At 42.1% G+C, this 13,068-nt stretch overlaps 2 protein-coding genes across 5 annotated transcripts in view; one reads left to right on the forward strand and one right to left on the reverse strand.

The window, feature by feature from the left end:
• SLC39A9 (solute carrier family 39 member 9) overlaps window positions 1–5,586 on the reverse strand; it is a 40,064-nt gene extending 34,478 nt beyond the window's left edge. Inside the window, exons 1-3 of one of the 4 annotated variants that reach the window (XM_030452694.1) lie at window positions 5,464–5,586; window positions 4,186–4,302; window positions 1,098–1,206 (exon numbers count right to left, since the gene is read on the reverse strand). In XM_030452694.1, coding sequence (XP_030308554.1) covers window positions 1,098–1,206; window positions 4,186–4,281 — 205 coding nt within the window. In that variant the 5' untranslated portion in view covers window positions 4,282–4,302; window positions 5,464–5,586. The other 3 variants (XM_030452693.1, XM_030452695.1, XM_030452696.1) reach the window with 3 other exon arrangements.
• Window positions 4,971–12,794, forward strand: ERH (ERH mRNA splicing and mitosis factor). Its single transcript, XM_030452698.1, has 4 exons — window positions 4,971–5,125; window positions 8,482–8,569; window positions 9,740–9,860; window positions 12,303–12,794. Exons 1-4 carry the CDS (start codon window positions 5,123–5,125, stop codon window positions 12,403–12,405), a joined length of 315 nt encoding a protein of 104 aa, XP_030308558.1. The 5' UTR covers window positions 4,971–5,122; the 3' UTR covers window positions 12,406–12,794.
• The last annotated feature ends 274 nt before the right edge of the window (window positions 12,795–13,068 follow it).

Consider the following 13,068-nt stretch of genomic DNA (forward strand, 5'->3'; position numbering starts at 1 on the left):
TAAAAAGAAATTTAAAACCCTGTAGAAACAAGAAAAAAACCTGTAGTACAAGAAAAGCAGAGTATTACAATTATCTCTCAATACCACATTAGTAAGAACAGTATATTAGACTCTCGCAGAGTTTTCTAGAGCCCCAACTTTATAGTCCTTTCTCCTGTGAGTACTAAGTTGTTGCTGTTTGCCTACAGAAAAAAGATCTGATTCTGAGCATACTGGAAAACTCACATTCATACAACAGTAACGTAATACCAAAAGACCTGAAGCTAAAGCAAGATTTAAAGTGCATTCCAAACAGATGTAATGAGCCCTGACCATTTCAAATAATGTCAGAACCTCAAATTGAGGTTTACTGAGACTTTTGGGTGTAAGGGGAGCTCCACACTCACATCCCTACAAGACACATAATTGCTGTTAGCTTTGAGCTATTCATTGAAGGCTGTGAAGTTGAAGACAGGTGACAGCAGACTCCAACTAGATGCTTGGGCTTGGAACCACACACAGATATCCACATGCAGCAGACACCACCATCCAAGAAAGAAATTTCTCCTACTCTGTGAACTAGACCTATATAACCATCATTTTCAGCCAAGTATATTAAGGTAACTCCAAGACATTCTTCAGCTTCAAAGTTGGAAACTCTTATGAGGGCAAGTAAGTGTGTATCTATAAAACACTTCTGTAACTGCTTTGATGAGAACCAACCTGAACAACAAAAAAACAACAGCAAATAGCCACAACTTCATTCTCTGCCAAAGGCACCCTCACATCTCCTTCCATAAAGTTTAACTCTTCCCAGAATAAGGAACACTACACATGACCTGGCATAAATGGCTGCAGTTCCACAAGCAGTACAGCACCCAGACCTTCAAATGACCTGATCACTCAGCAAGTCTTCCCATCAGATCCCTCTCTGAGATCACCATAACCATGCCACCTCATGCCTGTGGCAGTTCTGTGACTCTATGCTGGTTGTGTCATGCTGCTGTGAAACCGTCCTACCAAACCCTCGTGTCAAAAACCCTAGAAACAAACCCCAGTAGATCGTAACACCATGACCCGAGTCATCTTGAACAAGGCCATCTGGGTTTGGTTCTTACCCTCCAAAATGTCTTCATAAAGTGCATGTACTCCTTCAGGCACAATAACAGCCAAGGCAGTTCCACACAGCAGCCCAGCACCCAGAACAGTCACCAATTTTAATCTTTCCTGCAAGAAAGTACAAAAGAAGTATCATCTTTAAGAATCAATACTGAATGATTCACAAAATCTCCTGCAGGTTTTAATTCAGCTGCACAGTCCTGTATTTCTGTTATCTTTCTGAGAAGAGAGCACAGAACCATAGAGTGGTTTGGGTTGGAAGGGACCTTAAAAACCCCCCTGCCATGGACAGGGACTGTTCCCACTAGACCAGGTTGCTCAAAGACCCATCCAGCCTGGCCTTGAATCCTTCCAGAGAGAGGACAGCCACAACTTCTCTGTTGTGGGAAGATACCCAGTGTCTGATGAAGTCAACTGAAGCAGGAAATGAAAGTTTAAGATGACTCATTTGAATGTTAAAAATCAGACGAAAAATCAAATGTAGCATAGTGGAAAATAGCAAGAATTGCTATCTTTGGCACTAATGCTCACTGGGATCGAATTCACACTCCAAGACCTCACATGATAAAGCCTGCAACACTTGGTAAATCATTATACAGTGTCAATCTACATGAGAAGATATAACCTTCAACACACACTGTTCATAAATTCATTTTGCAAAAATACAGGAAAAAATAAAATTATTTTTATACTGTAACACTATTAATCTCTTTTACATACATATTTAAATACAGGGGAAAAAGTGCCAAAAGTAATACTGTTTTATTAGAACTGGGAATACTGAATACTGCTTACTATCATTTAGGCATATGTAAATTTTGAAGACCCATGAAAACCATATATACTAATAAGGTACTGTTTCAGGAGAAGTCCCCCTCTCCTTTTCAGTACAAAATACACAGAAAACAGAGCAATCTACTAATAAAAACCTACCCAGACAGGCAAAAGTCATCTCGTTTGTTGTTGATTTTTGCATTTAGACTACAACTTAGGATACAGTCTCAAGAACTGATGTAGCATTGTTTCCAGACCAAAGTTATACCAAAAGAGTACTGCAAATCAGGATTAAGCAGAAAGGATACCTGCACGGAGAAATGAAGTGAAGCTCTGTTCAGTTTGTACCCTTTCACCAATGTTTAGTCATACCTGGCTTTGCTGGAATTTTATACTTTCAAGAATACCCAAATTTAATGATACTAATAGAAATCAGTAGGAAATCAGAACATAACCAATAGGTTCCAAAGTAAAAAACCCACTCATCGAAGAAATATATTAAAACCAATGAATAACTTTATTGTTCTCCAGCATCTGGGGTGTACTGTGTAAAGCAGTCATTTTTGTTTTCTAATCATTATTTCTGGCCAGTGGGAGGAAGCATTCTTCCTCACAAACCCAAAACTTTTTGCATGTGAGAAAACATACAGTCCAGTCAATTCAGTTTGAAACTGCCTATGTTGCACAGGCCTAAGCAACCATTTTTAACAAACAATTCTAACTTCTAATTACACACTTCCTGGATTAGGTAGCATTCACACATCATTTGCAGAGAGATTCAGCTTCTATTTTAAACCAGCACAGCATGCAGATCCTCAAAATACCTAATTTAAGTCCAACCCTGAATCAAGAATTTCTGAGAGTTTAAGATACCACAATAAACTTGCCTGTGCATGTGTGTACTGTTGGTAAGACCCCGGAGACACACAAAGCTGACAGATGTGTGATTACTGCTTATGCACATGGTTTTGTGTCCACAGCAGATCTGTGTACCTGCAGCTGTTGGGAACCCCAAAAGTTTTAGGATTCAATTATATAAGTAAACCATGTGAACACAAATCAAGAAGCCCACCTTCAAACACCACCAAATATCAAATCAGGTGACTATCAAGTGCATACATGAGGAACTGCAACCTTAAAAGGAAACAACACTAGGCAGTGTTCCCAGCAAATCTGCAAGAAAATCTTTCGTAGGCTTCAGGGCAAAAAGTGAGTTTTGAAGAGCAATTGAGTGGAATCAACAGCAGTCAGGACATGGAAAGGAATGTCCATCCAAGGACCAGAGGAAACACTGGCAAAACAGAATGATGCTAATAGTTATGTAAAAACTTCAGAATTTATGGCCCTGTCTCAATCCATCCAGCTGTACTGTACCAAAAATGAACAAACAATCTTTCATTCCATGCTGGTCAGAGCCCACTGCTCCCAAAGCCTCCCAGTAATAGAGTCCAAAGCACAGGTACAACCAGCTCTGGGACCTGATGGAAGAACAGGTCATGTCTCTCTTCCAGCACCTGGCTTTCCACAAACTCCCACCAGAAACAGGAAACTCTTGTAAGAGAGCTTTGACAATATTAGAAGAACTTAACTCTGAGGCACACTTGTATAAAACAATCACCATTTAGAAAGAGAAAAAAGCATCAGGAGACTTCCAGAGACTGTAACAATCATCATCACCTCAATAATCACCTCTTAGAAGCATCCAAAAACATTCACTTCTGAACCCCTTAGAAACCAAATCTCCTATAACAACACCTCACATATCCAAGATGTTTTTCCAAAAGACTCCCTTGAGTTCCATAGGGCAGTAACAGAACTCGAAGTTGTGTTGTAATCAGGGCTAAGGTTTCATTTTCAGTGGTATAAGCTGTGAACAAAACTGTGAAGCAAAACAGTTTTCTGAGAATATTCTTAGAATTGTAAAAAACCTTAGTTTGAAAGGTCCACAGACACATAACAACAGTTAAGCTCTGACTTCAGCAGCTTCTAAAAATAACTATGTCCTGATGCTATCATGTCCTTTTCCACTACATGCCAAGACTTTGATTCACCTGGAGACACTGAGATCAAAGTTGGCTTTTTTTTTAATGGTTTTTATACTGACTGTAGAACAAGCATAATTTTGCAATGCGATTTTGAAAGAAGATCGGTATTCAAATTTTCCTTAAACGTCTTTTTAAGTTACAATATCGCCCCCAGCAGCATTGCCGTAGTTGAACCGGTACCGCACCACCTCCTCCTGGGAGATCTCTCCCTTTAGTTTCTGCTATTTTCCCTTAGCAAGCAACAAGCAGTTCGGCGATGCTGTCTTACCTCGGAAAAATTAACTGCCAAGGGGATAATTCCTGCCACATAGCAGGCGACCAGCATGGCCAGAGACAGCAGGCAGATGGAGCGGAAATCATCCATGTCGCTGCTTTCTGTCCGGTCCTTTAAAGTGAAATTCAACAGCAACTTTTTCTTTCTTCTTCCCCCCGCCTCTCCCGGCACGCCTCAACCCGTGCAGACACCGAGCTCCCAGGGAAGCCTTTCCGCCATCTCCGTCTTGCCAGGTGGCCCCGGCCGGTTCGTTCCCGAGCAGCGGTCCCTGCGGGCCTGGCGTGTGGCAGCAGCCAGCCAGCCCGTTAGAGACAGCCCAGCACCGCTTCAGGGCGGGGGAAAGCGGGCGGCGAGACACCTGCGCGGCCGGGGGAGGGAGCAGCCTGGCCTAGCGCTCACCTGAGGCGCTTTCCTCCGCACCCCAACGGGAGGAGGACCGGGGTTGAGGGAAGAAGCGGGGGGGAACGCTAGCGGAGAGGCGGCCTAAGGCGGGCCGCAGCCCTGAGGAGACGGTGAATGAGTAGGGGGCCTGCGGGACCAGTGCGCATCTCCCCTCACCCTCCCGCCCGCCCCCGCCGCTACCTGGGAGGCCAAGTGGCACCTCCGCCACCCGCCGCTTCCTCTTCCCGGGCACGCCCCGCCCCACAACCGCCGTTCCCGGCTCCAAGATGGCGGCGCAGGCGACCGCTGCGGCGCGGCGAAGCGCGGGGGGAAGGAGCGGCTCCCTCATCAAAGATGGCGTCCCCGCCCCGCCCCAGACTGGCGCTCTCTGCCCGCTCCCGGCACCCTCCGCGCCCAACGTGTGGCGCTCTGGCGCGGCCGGCTCTATGGTCGGCCGTTGAGCTAGGCGGTTCCGGCGAGCGCGGGGGCTTGTGGGGAGGATCGTCGCGCGCCTCTTTTCCGTGGCGGTGCTGAGGGAGCGGGAGCCGGGATGGTGAGCGGGGCGGGCGGCGGGGCGGGCGGCGGGACGGGCCCTGAGCACCTCACCCCCGCTTAGGGGGGGCTCCTGCGGCCCAGGGGAGCGGGGAGGGATGCCTCATCCCCGCCGTGGGGCAAAGGGCGGGCGGGAGGGGGGGCGCGGTGGGCGAGGCCGCGGCGGGCCCGAGCGGGAGGCCCCACGTGCAGGGGGGGCAGCGGCTTCACCAAGGGCCGCCCCGCCGCCCCCCGGCCCCCTGCCCGCCCTGCGGAAAGGGCTCGGTTCTCGGTGCGGCGGAAGGAAGGAAGGAGAGAGGGAGAGGGGAGGCTTGCGGGCCTGGCGTGGAGCGGGTTTACCCGGGAGCTTCTGCTCCTTCCCGGGATCCTTCTGGCGGAGCCGTCGAGCGTGCTTGCCTTCGGTAGCAGAATCGCGTTAATCGAGGCTGATTCTGCCCCTGCTGCTCCTCCCCAGCACTAGGAGGAGGGAAGGGCGATAGTTAGCACTGGTGGGCTGCTTGCATGGCAGGTTAAATAAAGCACAAAGGCCCGGCAGTCACAACAGCTCGGTGGCGTTCATCTGATACATCTGAATATGCCGGAACGAGTTGTTGCCCTGTGGTGGAAGGAGAACTGCGTTTGGGATTGCAGCAAAGTTATACGTCTGTCTGGCATCGGCTCGGTAGCAGTTTGCTTCTGCTGGGAGGAGCAGCTACAAGCCCTGTCCCTGTTGTCCAAAATGAAAGAAAACACTTGAACCCCTTTTCCTGCCTAGTGGGAATAACTGAAAGGATACCTGTATTTCCATTGCTGTGCACCTTATTCTTAAAATACTTGTCTTTTTTTTTTTTTTTTTTAACTGTTGAATAGACTACAATTTTAGAAGCCTCTTTGGGCAAATGCTCCCCAGTCCTACTGGTTTGTCAGCATTGCCTTAACCATTTTTGCAGGGTTTTGTGAACAGTTGGAGTGCTTTTTTTAAAGTGATTTCTTTAAGTTCAGAATTGTGCCTTAAACCACGTGGGATCTCATTCAGTGTCCTGCTTAACAGCAGCCAGTGCTGGGGTGCTCTAAAAGAAAATTCAGGGAACCCAATGTATGCATCAAAATCTTAAGAGTCTACAGTGGGCTCTCCAGATAACCTCGTCCTAAAGCATGAAGGTTTATGGATTTATAGATTTTCCTTTGTTTCATTTGTCTTTTTCCTAACAATAAGATCCATACATATAGGAAAACAGTTACTAGACACACTGATTTTTCCCTGACACACTGATGTCACATAGGCATATATTCAGTAGGGCAGGTAATAAATAGTTGAACAAAAATCCTCTGAGGCTTCTGAACTGGTAATTTTGTGCACTTCTCTATGTTTTTTCTCCTTAAGGTAAAATATTGGGAAGTTCCCAAGGAAATGTTTGAGATGTCATGCTCCAGTGCATGGGTCCCAATGGCATTAATTTTAATAAATTCCAGGCCAGTATCTGATGTGGGCATTGTAAAGCCCCTCAAGTGATAAATGGTTTAAAGTCAGAAACCCTAATAATTTCTGCTTTTGAATTCTAAAAGAACTGGTTTACTGGTCTATTTTACTAATATTTTTTTCTATTATCTAATTATTGGGATTATTTCAGAATATACATGATTTCCCAGCAAGATTTTGAGACCAAATACAGAATTCACTCCACTATGGTCCAGTTCAGCTGGTCAGTTCTGTTTTGTCAAAGAAACCCAACTGAGTTTAGCTGCAAGAGATAAACATGTACAGAACCAGACACTATAAATGCAGTGCTGAAAAAACTCTTTTAGCACACTGACTGAAGTGGCTGATGCAGCTTGTTACTAAGGTAGTCTCTAGGCAAATGCAGCAAGGAAATCAGAGTTACAAGTCCTGGAACCAAGCCTTGTTATCAGTGGCTGACCAATAAAAATGATAGTGCTGCACAAAGTACTTTGTATTAAAGTTTGTCAGAATCATTTGGGCTCCTTGGTAGGACATTCCTGTTGAAGTACAATGCACTTAGGAACAGTCAGATACCAGCTCCCCTTGGGGAATTCATTTCACCTCGAGCATCCTCTGATGTACAGGAAAGTGGACTTTACAGGCCCAGTGTCCTTTGTAGCTCTGAATTCCCCTCTCTTTCCACTTCTGATTGGGAAAAGTCTTGCTGCTTCTTTTTCTCCATGTAACTAATTCCTTGGCTTCTCTGGTTCTCCTCATATCATGTTATTTGAGACAGAATTTAAAGAACTAAAAACTACATTCCAGGCAGAACACTACCAGTCCTGGTGTAAAACTTTGTGTGATTTTTTTTTGTACATCCTATTTGCCATTTTTCTTCTCTGTCACTGCATTTGAACACTGAACTGGCATCTTCACTGACATGTCCAAAGTGTGGGTCAGGATTTCTTGATGAGCAGCTGATAAGTTAAAGCCCAATAAGATGCACTGGTATTCATTTCCAGTGTGTCTTCCTCTGCAGTTGCCTCCATGAATATTACACGTGTGCTCACCTCATATTTTAGCATGGAGAATATTGGATCCCATTACCAGCACTGGAAATGGTGTTTTCTGTCATGCTTGCAAGCTTCCTGTGCTGGGTAACCTGATAATTAGATCACAGACTGTGTACACTTCAAAAACCTTACTTGGCTACAAGTAATTTGAACAAACAAGTGAAAAATATTATAGCAATACTGCAAGCCACAGACTGTGCAATCATCAAAGTCTTCCCTGCAGAAGAACAAGCTTACAGACTTGACATTTGGAACAGTTCTGTGCCATAATTGCTGTTTCAGGAGACACACTGAATGAAGAATGAAAAATCAGTACATCTGCTTTGAAGGAAATAATCTTGAATAAAAAGTGTGGATTTGTTGTATAATTTGTGTTCCTTTGAAGTTGAATGAATAACTCAAAGTAACTATATTGTGTTAAACTCCTTTAAGGTGAGACTGATGCTGACTCCTTGCTCTTTAATTGAGGTGTTTAGAATCATCCTGACAGCTTGCATTTGGAATAAAAAAATAAGTAAATGCACTAATAGCATAGTTTTTATATGTTGAATTTATTGCTTTGCTTTTCTGTTTAAATAGAAACTACTATTTCAGTGGGATTTTTTTAAATGCAGTGGCTGCTGTACTCATTTTTAAGCTTACACAAGGATTGATAAGACTTACTGTAAATAGAACTTCTTTAATACAAATAACATCAGCAATAAGTGCTGCTTGTAAAATGTCTGTGTCCTTGATTGCTGGGTCAGTGTTTAGTATTATTCTTTTCAATTCTTCATTCAGATAAAGTAATGCAAACAAGAAATCATTACAATTTTGTGAGTAACCTGTTTTCTTGGTGGTTTTCTTTTGGTTTTTTTTCTGCAGTCGCACACAATTCTACTCGTCCAGCCTACCAAGAGGCCAGAAGGCAGAACATATGCTGATTATGAGTCAGTGAATGAGTGCATGGAAGGTGGGTGCAGACATGATAGATAAAAACTGTTGTTAAAACCCCATTTTTGCCATATTCCAATTTTAACATATTCTCAGACTTTGCCCTTAAGAAAATAAATTCTTCAAGATAATTCACAAAAAAATCCAAAAGTGTCTTTTAGTTTACTGATGTTTTAGCAAATTAAAAATAGCTATTATTTGTTTCTAAAACTTGTTTTTTATATTAAATATCTCCTTTTGAATTAACTAGATTGAACAAGTTCAACTCATTAAAGGGGGGAATATTCCTGGTGGGGCCATGCAGCAGACCTGCCTGAATGCCTTTCATTGCAGGTTCAGAACCTAACTCACCAGGTTTTATGCTAGCCATGTAAAGCAAAGATTGCTACTAGAAATAATATGTAAAAATAAAAGTTATTTATGCATTTGATCTGTAATTTGCAGCCTTATGGCAGATGTGCCAGAAAAAAAATGCTGCATAACATGAAGAGGCACAAACAGAGCTGGAAAGACCAAAATATTGCAAGTGTATGATTTATATGTGGAACTTATCATTAAAAGTTCTGCTTTCAAGAAGTTTTGTGAGGCAAATGAAAGCAAAACGACCATGTAAAGCCTCTGTTCACTTTACTATTACATTCTTCTCAAATGTATCTGAATAACTTATGAGCTAGCTTAAATAAAATTGATTTAAAGAAATATATAATTGATTTAATATAAAATTGTTTAAAAGTAATATATAGGTGTCTCTCTTACACAATAGGCCTGTTGAGGGCTTTCATCAAGAATGATCTCTCTTCTGAGTAGTTTTGACATTAGTTCTCCTCTCCCTCAGGTGCTTGTGCAGTAGGGATGTATGTTGCAATTGCTGTCCTTAAGGTTATCTGAAGGAATTTCAGGTTTCTTTTGGAGCTTCCTGCATGGAAAGTTAGATATCTTTGAAAGAATTAAAACTTTTTTCTCTAGATGCCTCTGCCCAGGCATCTTACCTGAAAGTATAGTATTAAGTTGCAATGCATATAGCTAGAAGAAAAGCATTTAAACTCTGCAAAACGTGTGTAAGGAGTCTATGTCTTTGTTTTCATGGTAGTCATCTCTAAACTTTTCTGATATCTGTGGTTCCATAGCTGGTGAAGTTTCAACAAAAGCAGTTGTTTTTTTGTTTATTAATCTTTTTTTTTGTCTGTAGGAGTCTGTAAAATGTATGAAGAGCATCTGAAGAGAATGAATCCCAACAGTCCATCCATTACATACGATATCAGCCAGTTGTTTGACTTCATTGATGACTTGGCAGACCTCAGCTGTCTTGTGTGAGTTCAGCAGTACAAGTCCTTTACAGGGCCACATGAACTCTTACCTGTTTTATGTAAAATCTCATAAGATTCTGGTGGGAGGTTTTTTCAGTAACAGTGGTAGCAAGGTAGCAATATTGCAGTCTGACAGCTTAATATAACCATGTATTTTATTAATTCTAGCATCTTCAAATTGGGGCTGTATCTACCCTTGTGCAGTTGGTCAAATTCTTAAGGAGGCAGAATGATTACAAAATTTTGTTCAGCTGAGGGCTGGTCTAGAGGTGCAGTAGAAGTATACAGAAGCACATTACAGCTGATTGTTCATTTTGGTCAAGATATGGAAAGGTGGAAGCTTCTGCAAATCATAACAAAACGACTGAGGAACAGATCAGTTCTCCAGAGAGCCCTAGCTAATTGAGTTTTCTTGTGAACACATTATTTCCAGCTTTCATCTGTGCATCTGTGAGTTGAAGTTGTGGCAAAGCAAAGGGGGTCTTGTCTATTCTCAATTCTGATTGCACTGTGAAACCAAATGTATTTTTTCATTATTCTGAACATTGTAACTAAATCACTTAGTCCAGATCATGAGTTCTTTCTATACCATAAATTTCAAGGTAATGGTTTGATGTGGCATGAATGTTGCAGAAATTCTGTAGGAATAAATATACAGATCTTATGGCTCTCTAAACTTAAAATTCCAGCAGCTTCTCAAAACATACCTGGTGTGGGCATTCCCACAGCTGTAGTGCACTGTCTGAAATCTCTGTGGAACTACTTGTGCAGCTGCTTGGCAAAAAGCCTTTACCAGTTAATCCCACTTAAAAGTAAAAACCTACTTTAAAAAATGAGCATCAGATTGCTTTCCTTTGCATTCTGATGTACATACAGAATCAGTGTTACTGATAGTGACTTCCTACAAATGCCATTTACCAAAGTTTTCAGCAGAATGAGTAAAACAAGATTACAGTTTCTGCATTTGCCTTCTTAGACGTTGTGCCACCTTTGACCTGCAGGTGTCATAGTGCTGGGCTGATGCAGATTGAAAGACTAACTTTGCTTTAGTTTATCTACCAGACTTGCTTTAGGAACTAGCAACTGATTTCTAGTACAGTCTTGTGCCTTTCTTAATAAGGCTTGTAAACTCGGTGTCATGCCAAATTCTGCTCCAACTTCCAGTTTTCCACCAGATGGCACATGTAGCACATAATGTACAAGACCTGCCTTGTGTTTATGGAGTTTCCTAAAGTACTTGCTATCTGCTCTTGCTGTGTAGAATAATGAATGGATTGGGGCAGGGCTACTGGTAGTAGTAGTACTACTACTACTACTAACTACTGCTATACCAATAGATACTGAAACTTACCATGACCCTGAGCTAGTCATTCTGGGTTTCAAATAACAAGGCTTTCTTAGAGACAAAATGCTTAGGGTTTTTTTCCTTAGGTAAAAACTATAAATTATTCTGGAGTGAGTTAACTCTGGATTTTAATTTCTTACCAGTGACCATCTCACTCTTCAGTAATTCTTGATGCATTCACTGAAACTACCATCTTCATTAGAAAAAAAAAAACAACCATACAAAACAAGCAAACAAAACCCACAAAAAACCCCAAACAAAAAAACCAAAATAACAACCAAAAAAAACCCCAAAATAAATTCAGTGGGGAACAACTTGGGGGAAGGAAGGCATGAATCTGCACAGATAGCTTCCTGCAGTTTGATCTCATTTTTCAGTCTAATCCTGCTTCAGTTAAACACTGCCTTGAGTAACCAAGTTCTCTGACCTGGCAAGAAGTTGTATTTGTGGATTACTATCAACAATCCCTGATATCACTGAAGAAAATGAGTCTGTGGGTTCTCATTTTCAGTTTGCTTTTTGTGAAGTGTCCTTGTTTGTTAGGTGTAAGCTTGCTGTCACTGCCCACTGGCAAGAATCCTTTGTCATCCATCTACGGGTCTACCTTTGCTCCTGGAATATTGTGCTTTTATTCCTCTTCTGAAAACTCCAAACAGAAGTGGAACATTGGAAACCTCACATGAGCACTTGCTTGAAGTAGTGTTGAAGAAGTGTTTGGGTTATTGAGACAAATTAGATTGTCTGGGAAACATTCTGCTTCATTTCAACCTCCAGAATATTGAGGTGCTGTGGTTTTTTGTCTCCCGTAAGTCATTTTACATTCAATAATTAAGATGTGTACCCAGTGTCATCCAGTCATTCAGTAGCCTTTGGATCATCTAGTTTTATTTCAAGTTCTTAATGATCTGCTGGGTAACTGTTTTGTAGGGAAAAAGGATAAATCTCCCTAACTGGCAATCCCCATCCTCTTCTGATTCTGTTTGTATCTGTGCAAGACTTTCTGCCCCATATACTTGAAGACACTTCATAGTTTGTGTAGTTCTTCTGGTAGAGGTACTATAAGACAGACTGAGAATATATATTTTTTTTTTTCTTTCTAGTTACCGTGCTGATACTCAGACATACCAACCATACAATAAAGACTGGATAAAGGAGAAGATCTACGTCCTCCTCCGCAGGCAAGCCCAGCAAGCAAGCAAATAATGGGGCAGCATCAGTACATGGGCTTGGGGGAGGGCTTGGACAACAGGTGTGTACAGAGTGTAGTAGTGAACGTTTTGTATTATAGTCATCCTGTTGCCATCTTGTTAAACTCTTTAGCCAGGACTGAATGTATTGTTAGAGGTGCAAGGATTTTGTTGGATTTGACTTTTTTCAGTGTAAATGGAGAAGAAAGGGCAACAACTACAGCAGAATTTTAATTTGTTCTTTTTATCTCTGGTCAGCTAATGTCCTACCTTGTTTGAACCCCTGGGGCTGTTCACATTATACTTCACCACATTTACTGTATGTGCCCTTCTGTGGGGTTTCCAGCATTTAGTTATGTCCTTGAGGCAGTCTTAATGGGAAATAAAAAATTACCTTTAGTTAAACTTGAGTGCTGAATTTTGTGTTTTCTGCCAAACACCAAATTCTCTCTTTCTTACCTGTTTGCCAAAGAACAGGCCTTGGAAGGTTATGTGGGCTGCACTAACAGTTCTTTGCTGTTTAATTCAAACAAGCAGTTGTTTGCCTCAAATTCTGGTCTGCTGAGTTAATTTCCCTGGCCTCTTCTTGATTCCTGTCTCTCCTGGGGATCTGTGGGAAACACAGCAACCTTCTCACACTCTAAACTTGATCTCTCAACAGTGTGTTTCTCTTCAGGTG

Source organism: Calypte anna, chromosome 5A, assembly GCF_003957555.1.
Source record: "Calypte anna isolate BGI_N300 chromosome 5A, bCalAnn1_v1.p, whole genome shotgun sequence".
In the NCBI taxonomy this organism is placed as follows: domain Eukaryota; kingdom Metazoa; phylum Chordata; class Aves; order Apodiformes; family Trochilidae; genus Calypte; species Calypte anna.